Source organism: Saccopteryx leptura, chromosome 10 (genome assembly GCF_036850995.1).
Source record: "Saccopteryx leptura isolate mSacLep1 chromosome 10, mSacLep1_pri_phased_curated, whole genome shotgun sequence".
NCBI classification, from domain to species: domain Eukaryota; kingdom Metazoa; phylum Chordata; class Mammalia; order Chiroptera; family Emballonuridae; genus Saccopteryx; species Saccopteryx leptura.
Genome location: NC_089512.1, coordinates 24,909,956 through 24,931,336, shown reverse-complemented (window position 1 = coordinate 24,931,336; position 21,381 = coordinate 24,909,956). Strand labels below are relative to the sequence as shown.

The window sequence follows — 21,381 nt, the reverse complement described above, 5'->3', positions numbered from 1 at the left end:
AGCCTGGGATTTGCAGAATAACGATTCGACTGCTTCTTGGCTGAACTGTTGCCCTGTTGATCTTGGACAAGTCACTGCACGCCTCTGACTTTCTGTTTCTCTTGAGGCTAAAATGGTGATCAAATCATCTCCTTCGCAGTGAGAGCGACATACAGGATTGCTTTGTAAACTGTCAGGCACCCGGTCAACATCAGTATCCTCACTGCTGTCCCTACAGTGATGACCGGCGGTGTGGGCCTATCTTTGCTAGTGTATTGCTGAATGAACTTGAAGCAAAGACCCATGAATTCACCGGTACATCTGAAATGAACTAAAATCCATTTTCTCTTTTTCTCCCCCCCCATCTTCATCCTAGCGATTGAAACGCAGAGCACCAGCTCTGAGGAACTCGTCCCGAGCCCTCCGTCTCCACTTCCTCCCCCTCGCGTGTACAAACCCTGCTTCGTCTGCCAGGACAAATCATCAGGGTACCACTATGGGGTCAGCGCCTGTGAGGGCTGTAAGGTGAGTACCCGCGCTGCTAAGCCTGGCGCGCTCTCATTCTCCACGTGCTCTTGCGAAAGGGACCCCACCCCCACCCCCAGCTCCGGCAGTGGGCTGCTTTGACACTTGTCACGCCACCTTCAATCACTGCGGCAGCCTCGCTTGCAGCTCATGGTTTCATTTCATTCTTATATCTCATTAGTTAAAAAATTCGGAAACTTCTGCAAATGATGGATGAGGGCCAAATGTTCTAGGGCCTTTAAAATAACACGCAACAGTCCTTCGCAGGTAACAAGAGCCTTTGGAAGGGGTTCTGAAAAGCATCACCGTGTTTCTCTCTTTAAAACATGCCATCTGTTGTCTCTGTAGTTTTATTTTATTTTTAAATATGACTGACAAGCCACTGAATCAACTTGCAGAGAATCCAAGGTTGAAATTGGGATTTATCTTCTGGCTGTTTCCTCAGCCCTGTAGCCTTTGAATTACAGTTTGATTTTCAGCCTGTAGGGACTTGCTACCGTGTGTGTCATAAATTCAGGGGGACCGGATTTAAAATTCCAGCTTACGGAGTAGTGGAGGCTGAACATGTGTCAGAGAGGATATGGCTGCTTTGAATCAAACCAGACAATTGTTATCAAGTCTAACAAACATAATTGAAGGACAGAGGTTTTTTTGTTTTGTTTTTTTTTAATAGAGGAAAGAAAGAAAGAATGACTTCACAGGCAAATCCAACTCATCCATAGACAGTTTTTCAAAGGAACTATGGCTGTCTTGAGCCAGCCCTTCCCTGGATATATAACTTCTTTATGTTCTCTCCGATGGGTGTTCAGGTCTGTTGTTTATTTAACCTAAATTGCATGATTCATTGGTGATCGTAAACATGTTGGAATAATATTACAGGTGCTCCCTTCCACTGCTGTATGGCATTTTGTATTGGTTTATCAGAGTAAGCACTTGTTGTTACTGTGTGTATTGGTTAAACACTATTGTGTAACAAACCATCCTAAAACTGAGTGGCTTAAAACAAGAACTTTTTCTTTAGCCTGCGGTTCTCTGGGTCAGCCCTTGAGGCCCGGCTCCTCGGAGTGCTTCTTCTGGGCATAGCTGTGCTTCATTGTGTATCTCTGGTCAGCTGCAGATTAGCTGGTTGGCTCTGCTTCCGGGGGCACTGCCTGTTGGCTGGGTTCCAGACACTCAGCTCTCCTCCACGTGGTCTCGCATTCCCACTGAGCTGGCCCTGGCTATTCGCATAGGCAGGATTCCAGAGGAGAGAACGAGAGCACACATTTCTAAGAAGGCCCAGGCTCAGAAGTGGCACGCCGTCCCTTCTGACACATCATGTTGGCCAAAGCAAGTCATAAGTCCAGACCAGTCCATACTCAGGAGGTAGGAACATAAGCTTAATCAGAGGAGCTGCAAAGTCACAGAAGAGGTGAGGATACAGGGGAAGGAAAACCGGGGTTATTTTTACATGCACTGTGCCACCCTGCATGTCTGACTGCCTCCGAACAGACAAGGGGCAGGGCTGCCGCTCTCCTGCCCAGCATCTCACACACAGTTGGCCAAGTAGTGGGTGCTTAAAGATGGAGGTTGAACAAACACATACATGTCACGTGTATGTCTCGTTATTGCTTTATTATTTGTAACCTCTAGCTGAATCTAAGTTTATCCTGAGATTTGGGAAGGCTTCAGAATACCTTTTTCCTTTGTCCAATGTATAAATAATTGGTTATGTAATATAAAAATAATTTTCTAATAGTAATTTGAAAGTTAAATGAAAAGACATTCCTTTGTTTCAAAAACTTGTAAGTCATCTCATGGTTGGAAATCTTTTTTTTGTTTTTGTTTTTGTGGCAGAGACAGAGTCAGAGAGAGGGACAGATAGGGGCAGACAGGGAGGGAGAGAGATTAGAAACATCAGTTCTTTGCTGCAGCTCCTTAGCTGTTCATTGATTGATTTCTCCTATGTGCCTTGACGGAGGGGGCTACATCAGACCAAGTGACCCCTTGCTCGAGCCAGCGACCTTGGGCTCAAGCTGGTGAGCCTTGCTCAAACCTGATGAGCCCGTGCTCAAGCTGGCAACCTCGGGGTCTCGAACCTGGGACCACCACATCTCAGTCCGACGCTCTATCCACTGCGCCACCGCCTGGTCAGGCTCATGGTTAGAAATCTTGATAAGGTTTGTTATACCTCAGCTTACCTGTGTCCGTTATACCCTGGGAAAAAAATTACCCAGTGTGTCTCTTCTTGTGCCAGATTCTAGGCCCTACATATTAAACTGTTTCGCAATCTGCATGGTACAAACTGTTTTTAATCAGCCCTCAGCTAATTCCCTGAATCTCTTGTTTTAATTTAGGAGTTTGTCTCTTTTTAGGAAAAACCCCAACAAAAACAAAACCCGTATCAGCACAAGCAACTTGGATAAACTTGGTTATGCTGTTCCAAGTCATGTTACAATAAATCTTTTTAACAGAGCTATAAGCCCAGTAAGGTCAGATGAGCTCGTCAGCCGGTTAGTCGTTCAGTTTGAGGATTTTTGTCCTGTGGGTGAGTCTCTGAAAACATGGACTGTTTTTGCCCTTTGGTAAAGACTGGTCTGCATTTTTGTCTGCTGGGAAAATGCCGTGACAAAATTCACAGAATTGAAAAACATGAGAATGCATAAGTATAATATAATACCCAAAGAAAAAAAAATAACGTCATTTTAAAAAAACTACCAATATAAGGCAGAATTTGTTGTATAAAAAAATACAAGATTAAAACAAGCATAGTTCTACCCTGGGAGAAAACCCCTTACTGACCCTGTTTTTCTATGCATATATGATATTGCTATTTTTGTTGTTTTTTCAAAAATAGAATTTTACCTTGCACACTGGTTTTAACCTGGTTTTTAAACTTTTTTTTTTGTATTTTTCTGAAGCTGGAAAGGGGGAGAGACAGTCAGACAGACTCCCGCATGCACCCGACTGGGATCCACCCGGCACGCCCACCAGGGGTGATGCTCTGCCCACCAGGGGGTGATGCTCTGCCCCTCTGGGGCGTCACTCTGTCGTGACCAGAGCCACTCTAGCGCCTGGGGCAGAGGCCAAGGAGCCATCCCCAGCGCCTGGGCCATCTTTGCTCCAATGGAGCCTTGGCTGCGGGAGGGGAAGAGAGAGACAGAGAGGAAGGAGAGGGGGAGGGGTGGAGAAGCAGATGGGCGCTTCTCCTGTGTGCCCCGGCCGGGAATCGAACCCGGGACTTCTGCATGCCAAGCCGATGCTCTACCACTGAGCCAACCGGCCAGGGCCTTAACCTTTTTAAAAACTAAATTTCTTGGGGTAATATTGCACCACCCAAAGTCACCCACCTTCTGTCACCATATAGTTGGCCCCTTCTGACCCCTCCCCCCCTTCATTCTCCCACCTTTTTGTCCTCTGGTAACCACCATACTGTTGTCTGTGTCTATGAGTTTGTGTTGCATATCTCACATATGAGTGAAAGCATAGTTTCGTAGCTTTTTCTCACTGACTGATTTCACTTAGCATAATATTCTCAAGGTCCATGTTGTTGCAAGTGCCAGTATTTCATCTTTTCTTATGGCTGAGTAGTATTCCACAGTATATATGTACCACATCTTTATCTAATCATCTACCAAAGAACACTTTGGTTGTTTCTGTGTCTTGGCCACCATGAATAGTGCCGCATGAACATGAGAGTGCATGTGTCTTTGTAAATAAATGTTTTAAACTTTTTTTTGTGTGTGTATTTTTCTTAAGCTGTAAACGGGGAGAGACAGTCAGACAGACTCCCGCATGCGCCCGACCGGGATCCACCCGGCACGCCCACCAGGGGCGATGCTCTGCCCACCAGGGGGCGATGCTCTGCCCCTCCGGAGTGTCGCTCTGCCGCGACCAGAGCCACTCTAGTGCCTGGGGCAGAGGCCAAGGAGCCATCCCCAGAGCCCGGGCCATCTTTGCTCCAATGGAGCCTTGGCTGCGGGAGGGGAAGAGAGAGACAGAGAGGAAGGAGAAGGGGAGGGGTAGAGAAGCAGATGGGCGCTTCTCCTGTGTGCCCTGGCCGGGAATCGAACCCGGGTCCCCCGCATGCCAGGCCGACGCTCTACCGCTGAGCCAACTGGCCAGGGCTGTTTTAAACTTTTTTGTGTAGTTATCCAGGAGAAGGATTTCTGGGTCATATGGTAATTCTTAATTTTTTTGAGGAAACACCATACTGTTTTCCATAGTGGCTCTACCAGTCTACATTCTCATCAGCAGTGAATGAGAGTTCCTTTTTCTCCACAACCTCTCCAACACTTGTTACTTGTTGATAACAGCCATTGTAACAGATGTGAGGTGGTATTTCATTGTTCTTTTCATTACAGTCCTCTAATAGCTAGTGAAATTGGGCATCTTATTCATATATCTGTTGGCCATCTGTATGTCTTCCTGGGAAAAGAGTCTGTTTAGGTCCTCTGCCCATTTTTTAATTGCATTATTTGTTTGTTAGGTGTTAAGTTATATGACTTCTTTATATATTTGGAATAGCAACCCCTCGTTGGAGCTGTTGTTTGCAAATAATCATCTCCCATTTGCTGGGTTGCCTTTTTGTTTTGTTGTTGGCTTCTTTTGCTATGTAGAAGCTTTTTCGTTTGATGTAGTCCCATTCATTTATTTTTGCCTTTATTTCCCTTGCCTTTGGGGTCAAATTCATAAATTGTTCTCTATGGCCAAGGTCCATGAGCTTAGTATCTAAGTTTTCTTCTATGTAATTTATTGTTTCAGATTTATTGTTTCTATTTATTCTGCCTATATTTAATTTGGTTGTTCACAATGGGTCCCATGCTTGATACCATTTTGGTCTACCAGCACCTGGGCCCCTGGTTAACCTATAAACACTGGTGCCCACCCTTTGGTTGGAGAGCAGAGATCACTACTCTGGGCTGAGAGGCTCTGCTCTAAAGTAGGACTCCCAAAGAGAACCCAGTTGATAATTTTAAGAATTAATGGCATGCCTGACCAGGTTGTGGCACAGTGGATAGAGCATCGAACTGGGACACGGAGGATCCAGATTCAAAACCCCGAGGTCACTTGCTTGAGCACAGGCTTATCTGGCTTGAGCACGGGTTCACCAGCTTCAGCACAGGGTCACTGGCTTGAGCATGGGATCATAGACATAACCGCATGGTCACTGGCTTGAGCCTAAAGGTTGTTGGCTTGAGCCCAAGATCACTGGCTTGGGCAAGGGGTCACTCAGTCTGCTGTAGCCCCCCAGTCAAGGCACATATGAGAAAGCAGTCACTGAACAACTAAGGTGCTGCAATGAACAATTGATGCTTCTCATCTCTCTCCCTTCCTGTCTGTCTGTCCCTATCTGACCCTCTCTCCGACTCTCTCTCTATGTCAAAAAAAAGAATTAATGGCCTTTTCTGGCCAGTTGGCTCAGCCTGATAGAATGTCAGCCTGATATGTGGATGTCCTGGGTTCAATTCCCAATCAGGGCACACAGGAGAGGTGACCATCTGCTTCTCTACTCTGTCCCCTTCTCTCTCTCTCTCTCTCTCTCTCTCTCTCTCTCTCTCTTTCTTTTCCTCCTGCAGCCATGGCTCAATTGGTTGGAGCTCATTGGCCCCAGGCGCTAAAAATAGCTTGATTGTGAGCTTGGCCCCAGATGGGCAAAGCATTGGCCCTAGATGGGTTGCCTGGTGGATTCTGGTCTGGGCACATACAGGAGTCTGTCTCCCTTCCTCTCCCTTGGAAAAGAAGAAGAAAAGAAAAAAGTAATGGCCTTCTTAGAAGTGGCCTGTCATTACCAAGATGTTTTTTTGTTGTTGTTGTTGTTGTTTTTTGTTTTTTATTGTTTGGGGAAAAGAACCTTCTGTCTTTTTAGGAACCATATAGCAGTCTCAGCCATAGGCTTATAGGTTGTGGTCCCCCTATCGGAATGGCCAGTGTCTGCTGTGTTGACACAGCATCACCCTGGCAACATAACCATTGGATGTACCATAGTGATGCCCTATTTAAGGGGATTTCCAGCTGAGCAATGACCATTTTTTGTAGAGGACAAAAAGCATATAAAACGAACATGTGATGTGGTTAGCCAGCAAGGTTCAGCGGTATAAAGTAATAAAGTTGATTTTCATGTAAAAAGCAGTTTCATTGCTTACAGCTAGAATGTATGCACAATTTTGGCCTTCATCATATTTTGCTTTTCCACTTTTGTAGCTTTCAAAGAACATGGAGTCTGAAGTGAGAAGACCAGGGTCTGAATCCTAGCTAGGCACTTGCTAGCTTTGTGGCATTGGAGATGCATTTTTAATTCTTAGTGTCTCTCTTTTCTCATTTGGGAAAATGGAGATAATGATACCACCTACCTCATAATGTTGTTGAGGAGATAAAATGAGTTCCTATAAAGCATATAGAGTAAGGCCTGGCACATACTACATGGTATATGTGCTTAGTGATTGTTTGTATTATCATTAACTCATAATGACTTTTGCACAAAGCGATGTAACATTCGTTATAATCTTAGTATTCTTTGTTGTAATGTTCTTTTAGCAATTCCTGTCTCTTTAGTACCAAACTGAACTGCCTCTTTCCTTCGAGACTCAGCTTAAAACCAACCACCCTATGGGACCTCCCCTCATTACCCTAATAAAAGGGTTGGCAAATTGTTTCTATAAAGAGCCAAATAACTGTTTTGGGCTGTGAAGGTCACATAATCTCTGCTGCAACTACTCAACCTTGCCCTTTCAGCCTGAAAGGAGCCATAGACAAGATGTAAAAGAATGGGCATGGGTATGTTCCAATAAAACTTTATTTATAAATGCAAGCAGTAGGTTACTTTTGGCCCCTGAGCCTAGTTTCCTGGCCTCTGCTGAAGTATATATGGTGGTCTGTAATTTTTTATGATTTTCTAAAACTCAGAACTGAAAGTCCAAAGCACTCATGCCAAAGGTGGCGGGCCAGCTGGTTCTGGTGGACCACAGGCTTGGGACCGCTGCCCCTTCTCCCCACTTGTTAAGAAGGGTTGCCTAACAAGAGTTGATGTCTATTTGCCCAGGGCTCCATGGCAGGGACTTCAAGACCACTCTCCCCTTTACCTCTGTGTTCTCACTCAGTTCCTGCTTTCTTATCTCCCAAGATCAGAGAAATTAGTAAGTTTTTTTTTTTTTATAAGTGAGCTACTTGCGAAAGCATCTGGCATCTTACTTTGGAGTGGTTTCAGGCGTGTATTCTATGAGCTGCTGTATAAATTAGCTTTTCCTGCTTAACAAATAACCCACATGCTTGTTGGCTTAAAATAATAGACATTTATCATTTGTTATAATTCTGTGTATGTCTTTGTGTCTGGCTGGTTTGGCTTGGGCCAGGAGATCTAGGATGACCTCATTCACCTGACTGGGGCTTTGGCAGGAAGACTGTATCTTCTTCCCAAGTTGTTGTTCCTCATCCCCTAGTCGAGCGTGAACCTGTTCACATGGTGGCGGATGGGTTCCCGTCAGTATGAGAAGATGCCACCAATATGCAAAGCCCTACTTGCATCACATTTGCTCATATCCTATTGGCCAAACCAGTTGTGCGGTTAAGTCTAGATTCAGTGGGTAGAGAAATAGACTGCATCGCTTAAAAGGAAAAGTGGCAAGGTCACCCTGTAAAAGGGCAAGGATACCAGAGCTGGCCTTTGATTGTTCCTTGGTTTCACGGGTAAATCTCTCCAGACAGCTATACTCCCCACTCCATCATCCTTCAGCTTATGTTTACTAAGCACCTACTAAGTTTCAGGACCTGTGCCAGGTACTGGAGATACAACTGCGAACACGATGGACAAGTTCCTCCTGGAACGTACTGTCTTGTGCAAGAGGTCCAATGATGAACAATTCGGAGTTGGGAGGAAATGAACAGGACGGGCAGGCGATCTGAGGGAACCGGATTCAATAGGGCGTCAGGTGAGCTCTCTTGGCTGAGAAGGAACTAGCTGTGTGAGCGATAGGGGAAAGCATTTTAGGTCAGAAACCGAACACTGGATTCTAGGGCCATTTCTTCCACTCTGGCCTGGGCCCATTAACGTGTCTGGGCCTCAGCAAATCTGCAAAATGAAAGAAAATCCTCCAATTGGAACCCATGCTAGGCCAAGTGTAAACACTACAACAGGGAACCCAACCACTGAACTGATTTCTTATTAGCGATAGCTCATGTGGCCTGGGAGTCCCTTGTGTTTGCAAGTCTGGTGGGAAGGAAACACTGCCTGTGCTGGATACCTACTCTAACCCAGGCTTTTGGGCATTTTCTACCCATATTTTATTTAATTCTAACAGCAGCCCTGCAGGGGTAGGGTGGATAGGCTTTATAATCCGCCATTTTATAAAGGAGGAAACTGAGGTTCAGAGAAGTTAGGAAACTTGGGACAAGGTAACACAGCCTGTCTTTGCTAGGGCTAGGACCGAAATGCTATGCCTGTTGGAAAACACCCATTGCTTCAACCACTTCCAAACAGAAGGCAGGGAGCTGTACAGTGGTGGGATTCAGCTGGTTCGCACTGGTTCGGCAGAACGGATACCTAATTTTTTGTTGAGTTAGTGAATGGCGTTTGTGATCAGGGTCCTGTCTAAGGTGGGCGCCTGAGCAGCCACCCAGTGTGGAAATAACAAATTTACACTCCTTACTCTTTTTTAACCTTTATCATCAGCACAACAGTGGATTCTAAGCACCCGTAAGTCATGTTCATTCTGTCCATAGGATAAAAAAGAAAATTGGAAGTGAGGATGCCAATCAAGAAGCAATATGGAAATACCTTAAATAACAGTTTTGTTTTTTTTGTCAGGTATTATTTAATATTTTTTATTAATATTTTAAAACTCTTATTATCTAGTTTTGTGTACCTCTTTTATTATTCTTATTTAAGTATTAAATGCATGAGATAATAAACTATGTTTTGGTATATATTTTTTTATACTTAAAATGGTCATTAGAACAGAGAACCAGTTATTAAATTATTTGAATGCCACCCCTGGAGCTGTGGTGTGATATGTATGGTCTAGATTGGGGTTTCATGGGGCAAAAAGTTAAAAACAAAAATAGGGGGGGAGCATACTTAAAAGAAAAACAACCCTATTGTTTTGATCATTTCATAAAAGAGATGGCATTTTTTACAACAAAACGTAAAAAAAACCTAATAATAAAAGGAAGAGCTCTCAAGTCACTCTTTTCCTAAGAAGGGACAGTTAACAGATAGGACCCACCCATTGGCACGCTCCCAACTGGTGCTTTGTCCTTGTTCTCTCTGCTTCGCCACTGATGGGTGGAAACTTCCCATCCATAAGCCAGCATTTGGGAGCCACTGTCCAGCCCACATGTAGAGCCCCCCCGGGGGGGGGGGGGAGGAGGCCGGGTGCAGCCATGATGGTGTGCCTTCTCCACTAGGGCGCAGAGGAAATGCTTGCTCAAGGTCACGTTGGTAGCCTACTATTTAAAGCAGCCTTTAAGAGTTTAAACTGCACTAGCCCCCTCAGTCCCTTAGGGCTAATTTTGTCCATTTTCTCATCTGCCTTTGTTTTCCTCGCCTCTGAAGAAGGGAGCCCTCATCCCCATGACAGTGTGCGGCTGCTGGACAGTTGTTTTCCTGGCAGACGGCAAATAGTGTGTGGTCAGGCACAAAAAGTTTTGCAATCGTGAAGATGGATGTCTGTACTTAATTTTAGAACTTCTGTTAAATACTATAAGTGTGCTTAGTGACTTTATTTGACCAAGGCCATTTCGAATGGCGTTTTGTTGTTGTTATTTTTCATTGGCATGGATCAACATGGACACTGTGCTCTGTTTGGAGAACTTTTTTGGGCTTTGCCCACCCTGAGAGCTGCCCTGTTTAGGGGTTTGCTGCAGACTTGGGCCCCGAGAACAATATAACATACTAAAGGCAGTAATAAAAACAGGACAGCATCGGCATGCTGTAGTAGCTAAAACTGAATTATGAAGCCTGCCATCAAGTTCATTATTATAGTCCTTGAACTAAAGTAGTAGGTCCCCGTATAGACACAAAGAGCTATTCTCCTTATTAAAATCGACCAACAATGGAGAATTTATTTATCCTCACATTTATCAGACATTTATTAAATACCTTCTTTAAGACAGGCTCCAGGTGGAGGAGTTCAAGTTGGTTCGTTTAGTTTTGAAGACATAGGGATATTTTATTGCTTAAATTTTAAATCTCTAAATTTAAAGGAGAAAACTTTCCGAGCTGTGACCCATGGTCAGGTCTGAGTAGACCGTGCTTCGGCTCGTCCCTGTGGTCAGGTCTCACAGCCTCTCTCCCGCTCACACTCAGGGCACATCTTCTTGTGAAGCGAATATGCAAGTGAACTTTGGTATTGCATTTTAATTTGTGGCTGCATTGACTTATAGAGGGTTTGTGATGATACCTTCATGGAAACTTCTGTGAAATTTTCTAAACAGGACAAAGCCTTTGGTGACCAAAGTCCGGCTCATTATCTTAGTCATTTCTGCCTTCCGCCTCAGTTAACCCTTCACTGCAAAAGATTTGTTCTCTTTAAAGTTGTCTTTAAAGCAAACGATTAAGGACCAGCAACGGGAACGATATATCCAAGGATGTTGTGCGATCTTAGAGATTTAAAGAAAATAAAAATCTCAGCATCTAATAACATTATACGGAGTGAAATAAGTAAATCAGAAAAAAAACTAAGAACTATATGAACCAATGCATAGATGGGACATAAAAATGAGACTCAGAGACATGGACAAGAATGTGATGGTAACAGGGAGTGGGGTGGAGGGGTGGAGAAGGGGCGAGGAAGGAGAGGGAGGGAGAGGGGGGAGGGTAGGGGCACACAAAGAAAACCAGATAGAAGGTGACAGAGGACGATTTGACTTTGAGTGAGGGGTATGCAGCATAATCAAAGGTCAAAATAATCTGGAGATGTTTTCTCAGAACATATGTACCCTGATTTATCAATGTCACTGCATTAAAATTAATAAAAATAAGATAAAAAAAATCTCAGCATCTAGAGTTTACTTCCAGATCTAGTCACATCAGAACAGCTGAGAGGACAATCTGGCTTTTCCTAATAATAGTTCCTACCTGAGCAGAAAACTTATTTTCTTCTGGGTAAATGATGTTTCAAATTGAGGAATCATTTTGGACTGAAAAGACAGGAAAATCTGTCTTTTTTTTTTTTTTTTCTTTGTGGCGCATAAATAAACAGGAAGTGGGAGTGAATTCTGAATTAGCCTGCAACCCTGTATTTTTTGTGTGTGTTGGCTGAGTGATCGTTTGTTTAAATTGGTGGTTTTAAGTGGTTTATAAATCTTTTAATAGTTAGAAGTTTATAAATGCTTATTTAAATGCTCAGTTTGTTGTTTTAAAATATCAAGAACACTTTTATTGGCTGTTTTTGTTTAATCAAGCAAACTAAAGGTCTGTAATTTTTGGTAAAGGTTTTACCTTTGATGTACAGTAGAGAAATAATTTCCAATATTCATATTTACCCTGCTGTTTGGAAAATGACTCACCCCTCCCCCTCAACAAAGTTTCAAGTCTATTTCACAAAGTTTTGGTCAATTTTTTTTTAAAAATCACCAAAAATCAACACTGTTTTCTGATTTAAGGCAAATGAAGAGCAAAATAAGTTGCTTTTAGCAAATTCCTAGGGACCCTGACCAATATCTAAAAATGGATTGTGGTGTAATATATTACAAGTTACACCAAACAAAAACAAAAAAATGTATTTTCATCAGAGAAAGAAGAGTGTACTTTTGGGGTTTACTGAGAGTGAGAGAAATTATAAATGAAAATTGTTTCTGTTTAAATCAAATTTACATTGTCATTGGTAATGATTTAGTTACTTTCGGGAAATGAGTATTTCAGCCTTCTCTCTTCCTAAACCTTTTACTAGAGAGGTTAAATAGAGAGCTTTCAATTCTATATATCTTTTTTGGGGGTGAACTCTTGGAAAGAAGTATTAAGAAGCAGAATTGTCTGGGAAGACCCTCCTGTTGTATTGGCCCCTGCACTTTTCCCTTCATGAGGACACGGCTATGAGCCCCCTGTCCTCCTAGTCTGTGTGATCGCCTCTCTTCCCACCCACGTAACTGTATACAGCCATAGAAACAATAAGCGTTGCTTACATTTCTATTGCCTCTTAGCGTTGCTAAAGTACTTTCACATACAGAATTAAAGTAGGCTGAGCTTAGCCACAGTGCAAAAAAAAAGAACACTCCAAAATGTGCAATAGTTCCTACAGAATTTCTATCTCACATCACAGTTCAAGACGTGTGTTCCCTGTTGGTATTTCACAGAGTGATTAGGAAGTCGGGCTTCTTCCAACGTTACACCTTGACATCTTCTAGGCTAGGTCCTTAGCATCATCGGGAATAGAAAAGAAGGCATGGAGGAGGTAGCATACTTGCTTCTTAAGGCTCAGGGTCTGGTCAGGCGTCCCCAAACTACGGCCCGTGGGCCACATGAGGCCCCTTGAGGCCATTTATCCAGCCCCTGCCGCACTTCCAGAAGGGGCATCTCTTTCGTTGGTTTTCAGTGAGAGGAACACTGTATGTGGTGACCCTCCAACGGTCTGAGGGACAGTGAACTGGCCCCCTGTGTAAAAAGTTTGGGGACCCCTGGACAGACATCATTGGCAACAGCTGCTTACAGGACCAAACCCATGCAAGTTGCTATCTAGTCATGTACCCAGATACAGACCTAGTATTATAGAAAGAAAGAATGAATTCGGTAAAGAGCTAACAGTTTCTGCCTTAGATTTTGTATTTGATCCTCCTCATAACAATTAAGAAGTAGGTAGAATCAGTTTTTTTCCCCCTCTGTTTCCTAGATGAGGAAACTAAAACATAGTTTATGGACTAAAATTTACCCTCCAGGCCCTGATTTATAATCTCATTCTGTTACTGAAATGGTTATTGTGGAAACTAACTTGGATGCATTTCTGCACTTAATTCTTCCTGAATCGTATCAAACTGTCTTTTCGAAGTCTATGATTCTAAACATCTTTGTATTCCTCGTAAGTTCTGTTTGGCATTTTGAGAGACTGGGAAAGCCTTTCGCAGTAGAATGAGACCTTTATCAGGGGTTAGATTCCAGTGACAGCTCACAAAGCAAACATCACATGGAGCCAGAATGACCCCAGAAACTTCCTTTAGCAAGCAAACAGTTGGAGACTGACATATGTCTCTTATTAAAACCTACAAAGCCACTCCTTCCTCCAGCTTTGGAGACAGACTGGTGTCCCTTTCTCTGCACCACCAGATGCAATCGTTGCTTTCCATTTTGCTGTTGTACAAAAGTGTGTGTCTTTATGCACAAGAATGAAGCCCAATACACACAGCTTCAGTCCTGAAAAACCACACATCTTGCGAGATATTTCTGTGCTTCTCTCTTACCATAATAGTTTCTTGGGGATTGGAATTTCTCTGGTTCCTTTGATGAGCTGCATCTTTTTGTTGTTGGTCAGTATTTTTCCGCTTGAGAAAGGCAGCTAGATGTGTCATACGGGTAAGCCATGCCAGGATGGGGAAAATTTTGTTTTGTGGACCCTAGAACTCATCCCTGGAAGAAAAAAAAAAAAACCTAGAGAGGAAAATAAAAATCTGTGTGCATCTCCCGCCTGTACAATGCTGGCATTGTCTGGGGCGAAGGGGGGGACCCTGGGGGGTTGGCAGCCCAGCCCCATTAGAGCCTTGTTTCTTGTTCCATATTGAAAAGATGACATTCCTTTGCTAGCAACGTCCTGCCCGGGTTTCTGGCACCCGTTCTGTGGCCGGCGCTGTCGCCTGGGGCATTTTTGTTTGGGTTGGTTTTGTTTTATTTCAAAGCAGCAATGTGCAGTCTGCTTAAGCGTACAAGGTAGAACTGTTTTTATAAAGTTTGTCATCCAACTTGTCAGTACAGTCAAGGTGGCCCATTTGCCAGGGCGTCTGCTTCCTCTTCACGGGTGTCAGAATGTGAGAAGCATGCCCAATAAATTTTAACTTATTAACTTGTTCTCAAGTGTTCCAGAGGCCGCTCTTGAGTTTGAACATGGGCACCCACCTCCCTCCCAGGATTTCACGTAATGCTTCATTTATAACACAGATGGGTGGATCTGAAAAGTAAATATTCCAATACAGGAAAGCAAAAATCTTCAGTGACCCTCTTAGTTCTGCTTCTAAAGAGGTTTTTTTTTTTTTTCTGTGCCTGGAAAAACAAAGTCCATATTTATATCGGGTGCAGCTCCGAACGGGTGCTTGTAAAATAGATATACGTCTGAGGTTCCTGTGAGCCTTAACAGAACGAGTGGTAGAAAACGCTAAGGTGGGTTGGTAAAGCAGGGGAAGGCTTGGCGTTTTGTAAAGGATTTTCATGGTTAAACGAATTTGGAGAAATTGGAATGATCAAGCAATGCTAGTTCTCCTCTCTGCTTTTGGATCTGAAAATAGCAGCGTGCTAAGTATACAACACCACCATTCATAAGGGCCTGGAAAGTCCCCCACATCAGGAAAATTATCCTTATTACTCAAACCCAGCACTGATCATCTGACTGCTCCGCAGGGAAATGAGAATCTTAGATTGGCTCTTACTTCTATATGTTGGATTCAAATTGTCGATGAGTGAGACTGTATCTGAGGACCTAGGGGGCATGGCCATCCCCTTAGCCCAGAAATACTTTTGAAAGTTGATGATGTCAGGCCCTGACCGGTTGGCTCAGTGGTAGAGCGTCGACCTGGCGTGCAGAAGTCCCGGGTTCGATTCCCGACCAGGGCACACAGGAGAAGCACCCATTTGCTTCTTTACCCCTCCCCCTCTCCTTCCTCTCTGTCTCTCTCTTCCCCTCCCACAGCGAGGCTCCAATGGAGCAAAGATGGCCCCAGCGCTGAGGATGGCTCCTTGACCTCTGCCCCAGGTGCTAGAGTGGCTCTGGTCGCAAAAGTGTGACGCCCGGGAGGGGCAGAGCATCGCCCCCTGGTGGGCAGAGCGTCGCCCCCTGGTGGGCGTGCTGGGTGGATCCCGGTCGGGCGCATGCGGGAGTCTGACTGTCTCTCCCCGCCTTTTCAGAAAAATACCAAAAAAAAAAAAAAAAAGTTGATGATGTCATTTATGTTACTCCTCATTAACAGAAAGAATTAGTTACGGAATGATAAAATTTGGTTGGGGGGGGAGGGGGGCACTGTTTCTTAATATTTATCAGTACCCTGAGTCATGTCCTGCTGCGTAAGATGCTTCTTCAATGTTCGTACCCTAAATTAGCGAATTTATAGACCCAGTACTCGGTAATATCTTTTGATGGCATCTTTTCCACTTGAATGCATAATGTACCATGTTTATGGTTTCATCAGAAACATTATGCTAAAATGCTTGAATAGCTTTCAGAATGTTTGTTGTGATGAATTGTGATAGGAGAAGGCTGAAGTGTACCAGTCCAATGCCAGAGATTATGGAAGAGGGTGTTACAACGTTGAGTTCGCTAATTCTGGTATTTCTCCAAAATGGAATTAAATGTAAAATTCCTCATCCAATATTATATTTTGGTCTTAGATCCTTATTTCCTGCTTTAAGACTTAGTTGGGAAAAAAAATGTTCTATTTAAATGATTATTTGGTACTAATCCTTGCCTGTTGACCAAAAATTTGAGTCTCGGGCACTCATCATAAATACAGATTAGGAATTTACTTAGTAAATATTCATGGCAGATAGCATCTGCACAACATTCTGAATTACATAGCCAAACCTAAATGAGTCTATTTGTCACCACCTATATTTGGTTTTAAACCCAAACTCATAATGAAACATTGTTTTTTGTTATTTGTTTTTGCTATACCTCTGATGGGATGTTCGTTGTGAGAGACTACACAAGATTGTACCGTGGACCTGGTAATACAAGAAACCTAAAAAAGTATTTTGAATTAGTGAGTCTAGATCAGCTATTCCTTTACTATTTGATTCTATATCGTCCATCTTCTATGAGCTCCAGGCCTCAGAAATAGTATTCCTGCTTTCTACTATGGATACTAATAGCAGTTTAAGAGCATTGGACGAGCAAAGAGGATAGTGACCTGCAAGAACTAGTCTTGGCCTGTGTTACGTCAAAGCTGGTGGGCAACTGTCAGTCGCTCTAGGCTTGTGGTGGAAATGGAAGACACTTTTACATTTATGTCTAAGTAGTTTACTATTTAGTGTTTTAATATATTTAAAAATGTGGAAATTCCTACGAGGACCTGTAAAACAATATAAATTGGATAGAGAAAATGATCTAGATAATTTTATAAACTTGATCTCTTTATAACCCTCGCTGCTTTTCTTCAAGCCTTCTGGGATCAGAGGCCCAGGTGGAGCGGGTAACCCTTTGGTGGCAGGGACACATGCCACCTCTCTTCTCCCGTTAAGAAGGCCCACTCCTTGTTGGAGCCTCTGTTACTTCCATTCACAATTCCTTGACATTCAAAACCATTTTTAGATTGAATAGAGAAATGCCATGATATGTTGAGCGGAGAAATGCAACCATACCATGGGTCTAGAAGGAGAATGGATGATAGTGATAACTATCTCTGGTGTTTAACCCCCTCTGCTCCAAGAATCACCATGGATTGCTTCCTTTTCCATATTTATGTGATTATCAGTTCAGCTGTCTCATACATACGGTTGTCTTCACATGCTGTGGAAGGAGAATGCTCTTTCCTTCAATATCAAACCCTATTGGTTTCTATAAACCCCTTGGGTAAAAACACTTATTTGTCTGTGTCTCCTATTTTTTATACTATTCTTCTCTGCCAGATTTTATTTTATTTTTTTACAAGTTCCTTTAGCACAGTTCACAGAATAGATTCAGGAAAAACTCTTATGTTCCACCCAAAATTTCCTCTCTCTGAATTTGGTCATAACATATCTCTAATTTTATTTTTTTTTAATAATCTTCCCTACCTCTCGAGGGAAATCCCCAAGAAGTTCAAGGACAGTTTCTAGCCCTGTCTCGATGTGAGAGACCCAGTCCAAGGTCAGCAAGATGTCCTTTTCTGTATGACCAGCATTTCTCCAATGTGGCTTCATCGTCTTCATTGAAATAAGAGGGCTGGCAGCCACCCTGATGTGCCAGGGTTCTTTAGTGGGACTTCCTTTGTAAATACTTACTGCTATTTGACATTATTTTACTAATGGTATATATATTCGCTGGTTTGTCTCCCTCCCACTAGTATATAAACACTATGAGAATTGAGGCTTTATAAGTCTTGTTTCTTGTTCTGGATTTCCAGCGCCTACAACAAAACTTGGCATGACATGGGCACTCAATAAATGTTTGTTGAAGGAATAGATAATAGATAACGGGTGGAAAAGATAGGAAGACGGTTAAACAGGATTAGAGCACCTGTGTGCCCAGTGATAATGTTGGGTCCGAGGTATCACAGGGCAGAGGCGAAGGGGCAGATTGAGAAGAACGTAGGTAGGACAATGTTAGCTGAAAATGTCTTAGGCTGGAAAGGAAGGATAACTATTTCAATAGACATCATTATTCACGGCATTTTTATTTTTAGGCGGTGAGTTCTCTCTCCTCTGAGCCTACAGAGGTACGCAGGGTGTTCACCCCTCTGTCGTGCTGTCTCTCCCCCGCTACCCATTGCCACACTGTTCTTGGGTGTGGAATAGATGACGCAAGAATGACATTTGGGCTCGGTTTGCTACCTGATGAGATGGCTTGCTGGTGTCTGCCAAGGGTGACTTTTCTTATAAATTATTAAGATCACTTCTTAGCCTCTAGTTGAACTGGTTTTGAATTTCAAATATTGGTCTTTCCCCATTTGTCATATACACCAGTGAAATAACAGATGCCTTCTTTTCATGTGAAATGATAAATCCTATAATTACTAACAAGTACAGGGTATATACTGCAGTTTACTACGAGTTCATGAATACAATATCTTCTTGCTTTTTATTATAACTCTATTATGGAATAGGTAGGACAGAGAGAGGGGAATCCCTTCTTCCTTAAGGTTTATTTTCTAATTTAAATGTATGAAATGGGAATTATAGGGTTAAAATGACCCTCACTCATCCATACAGTGTGATCCAGCTGCCATTACTGCATAACAAACCATTGCAAATCTTAGAACTATAAAGTGTCTTTTTTTTTCCCTCACAGATTCTGTGGGTCAGGAATTTAGATGGGGACAGTAGAGATGGCTTATCTGTGCTCTATGCTGTCTGGGGCCTCCCTGAGAAGATTCATCATCTGGCAGTGTCTCGATATCCGCGAAGTGTAATCATTTGGAGCTGTCTTAAGTTATGCACCTGGTAGTTGATATTGCCTATTGATCAGAGCACCTACATGTAGCTTCTCGAAATAGCTTGGGCTTCCTCACAAAATGGCAGTTCAGAGTTATCAAACTTATTAGATGGTGGTTCAAAGGTCCGAAAGCTAAGCTTGCAGAAGACAAAGTGTTGGCCTCATGGCCTCTTACTTCATTGGAAGTTCCCTCGTGCCCCTTCTGTCAAATTCTATTGATTAAAGCAATCACAAAGCCACCTGGATTCAAGTGGAAGGAACATAGAACCTTTTCTCTTTGGGATAGAGCCAGAGCCACTTTAGAAGAGCGTCTGTAAGAGGGAGATAATGTGGTGGCCATCTTTGGAAAATCCAGTCTGCTTCACACTGGGTTTTGTTTTGCACCAGAGGCTCTTCAGTGAGCTGCCAGATGAAGTGGCTTGCCCATAGGAGTCTACTGTAGGGAAAAAATATGCATCTTTATACAATAGGAAGACTCACGGCTCACTTTTAAAAACAAGTGAGAACTCAGGGTGACTGAAGGAACCATGGCTTCCCACCACTATTCTTGCCCTGCTTTAGGGCATACACTCACTAAATTAAATGGTGCGGGGTGGGGAGGGGGAGCATGGCCAGTTGGCTCTGTGTAAAGCATCAGCTCAGCATGTGGAAGTCCTGGGTTTGAGTTCCAGCCAGGGCACACAGGAGAAGCGCCCATTTGCGTCTCCACCCTTCCCCCTCTCCTTTCTCTCTGTCTCTCTCTTCCCCTCCCACAACCAAGGCTCCATTGGAGCAAAATTGGCCTGGGCGCTGAGGATGGCTCCATGGCCTCTGCCTCAGGCACTAGAATGGCTCTGGTTGCAATGGAGCAACACCCCAGATGGGCAGAGCATCGCCCCCTGCTGGGTATGCTGGGTGGATCTCAATTGGGTGGATCTCAGTTGGGCGCATGTGGAAGTCTGTCTGTCCACCTCCCCACTTCTCACTTCAGAACAATAAAAAAGTACAAAAAATACATGGTGGGGCTGTGGCATTTGGCTACCACCCACATTTAAGCTGCTGTGAGTGGGTTCTTGCTTCATAGGTAACTTAAAAATTGAAATACACTTAATGTGTACATAATTTCTCTGACAACAGAGAAGGAAGAGGTAAACTAGAAGACTCAAGTGAGACACAGTTCTGTCAGCTTCATTGAACCCGACTGCCAGCTGATCTCCTTTGGAATGAGCCTCAAGTTCAGGCCCCCTGCCTTCCCCTGGCTTGTATCGAATCATATGATTTTTATCTTACTCATTCTAGGCCACAGAGTAAAGTTTAAGTTTTACAAAATGTGGGTTCTAATGTGAGATGTTCTCTTCCCTGTGCTTCGCTGAGCTGCCTGCCAAGATAGTTACTCTTTTGGGCACGCTATTCCTGTGCATGGTCAGGGTTCTGAACTTGCACGGACTTTGATGGAAATTCTCTTCAGCCTCAGTTTGGAAGTTGTCTAGGGACCCTTAATTACACCCGCTGGCAAAAGAGAAAGAGCACTTGAAACATGCCTAAATTCTGTACATATTTCCGAGGCTGGGCTGCTTAAAACATGCTGTCTGTCTTCCTTTTCTTCTCTTTGAACTTGGACGTGCATTTTTATAAAGTACACCATGTCAAGGGAAGGGTAGTGAGAAAATATGCAGGGTATTTACTTAACAATTACTCAGTTGATCCATCGGGGTATGTTCATTGGTTTCGATGTGGTATACTGTTTTATGAAATGAGAGATGTTTTATTGTATTTTAGATGACTGCTTTGAAAAACCTCAACCCGGCCATGCAATCCATGCCCTTCTCTGATTATATATTTTATTTTCCTTTTCTTACATTTCAAATTAGATTAGCACCCCACAAGCTATTTATTTATTCATTCATTCATTTATTGTTGGCTTTATTGGGGTGACATTAATTAACAAAATGCTATAGGTCTCAGGTGTATAATGCTGTAATCCATCAAATGTGTACTGCAGGGGTCCCCAAACTACGGCCCGCGGGCCACATGTGGCCCCCTGAGGCCATTTCTGGAAGGGGCACCTCTTTCATTGGTGGTCAGTGAGAGGAGCATAGTTCCCATTAAAATATTGGTCAGTTTGTTTATTTAAATTTACTTGTTCTTTATTTTAAATATTGTATTTGTTCCCATTTTGTTTTTTTTACTTTAAAATAAGATATGTGCAGTGTGCATAGGGATTTGTTCCTAGTTTTTTTTTTATAGTCCGGCTCTCCAACAGTGAACTGGCCCCATGTGTAAAAAGTTTGGGGATCCCTGGTGTCCTGTGCGCTCACCACCCCACGCCGCGTCTCCTGCCGTCGCCGTTTGTCCCCCCGACTTTCTTTTCTGCCTCGCACCCCCCCCCCCTTTCCCTCTGGTCATCACCATGGTGTTGTGTGCGTCTATGAGGTTGTTTTGTTTTGTTTTGTCTGATTCTTTCACCAATTTTAACCAGCCATTAAGTCATTCCTATTTAAAATTTAAACACAGAACTAAGTAAAATGGGCTGAATTTTGTTTGTCCTTATTACAAAAAATAATTATTTGCAGTAATGACTTTTTTTTTCCTTAACAAAGACAGAGTCAGAGAGAGGGATAGACAGGGACAGACAGACAGGAACGGAGAGATGAGAAGC

The 21,381-nt window shown here is 43.2% G+C and overlaps 1 protein-coding gene across 3 annotated transcripts in view; it reads left to right on the top strand.

Moving 5' to 3' along the window:
- Positions 1-21,381, top strand: part of RARB (retinoic acid receptor beta) — a 187,380-nt gene that overhangs the window by 32,222 nt on the left and 133,777 nt on the right. For all 3 annotated transcript variants that reach the window (XM_066350850.1, XM_066350848.1, XM_066350849.1), the window contains exon 2: positions 356-504. Coding sequence is in view for 2 of the 3 variants with exons in the window: in XM_066350848.1 (XP_066206945.1) it covers positions 356-504 (149 nt within the window). In the remaining variant the exon portion in view is untranslated. The remainder of the gene's footprint in view (positions 1-355; positions 505-21,381) is intronic.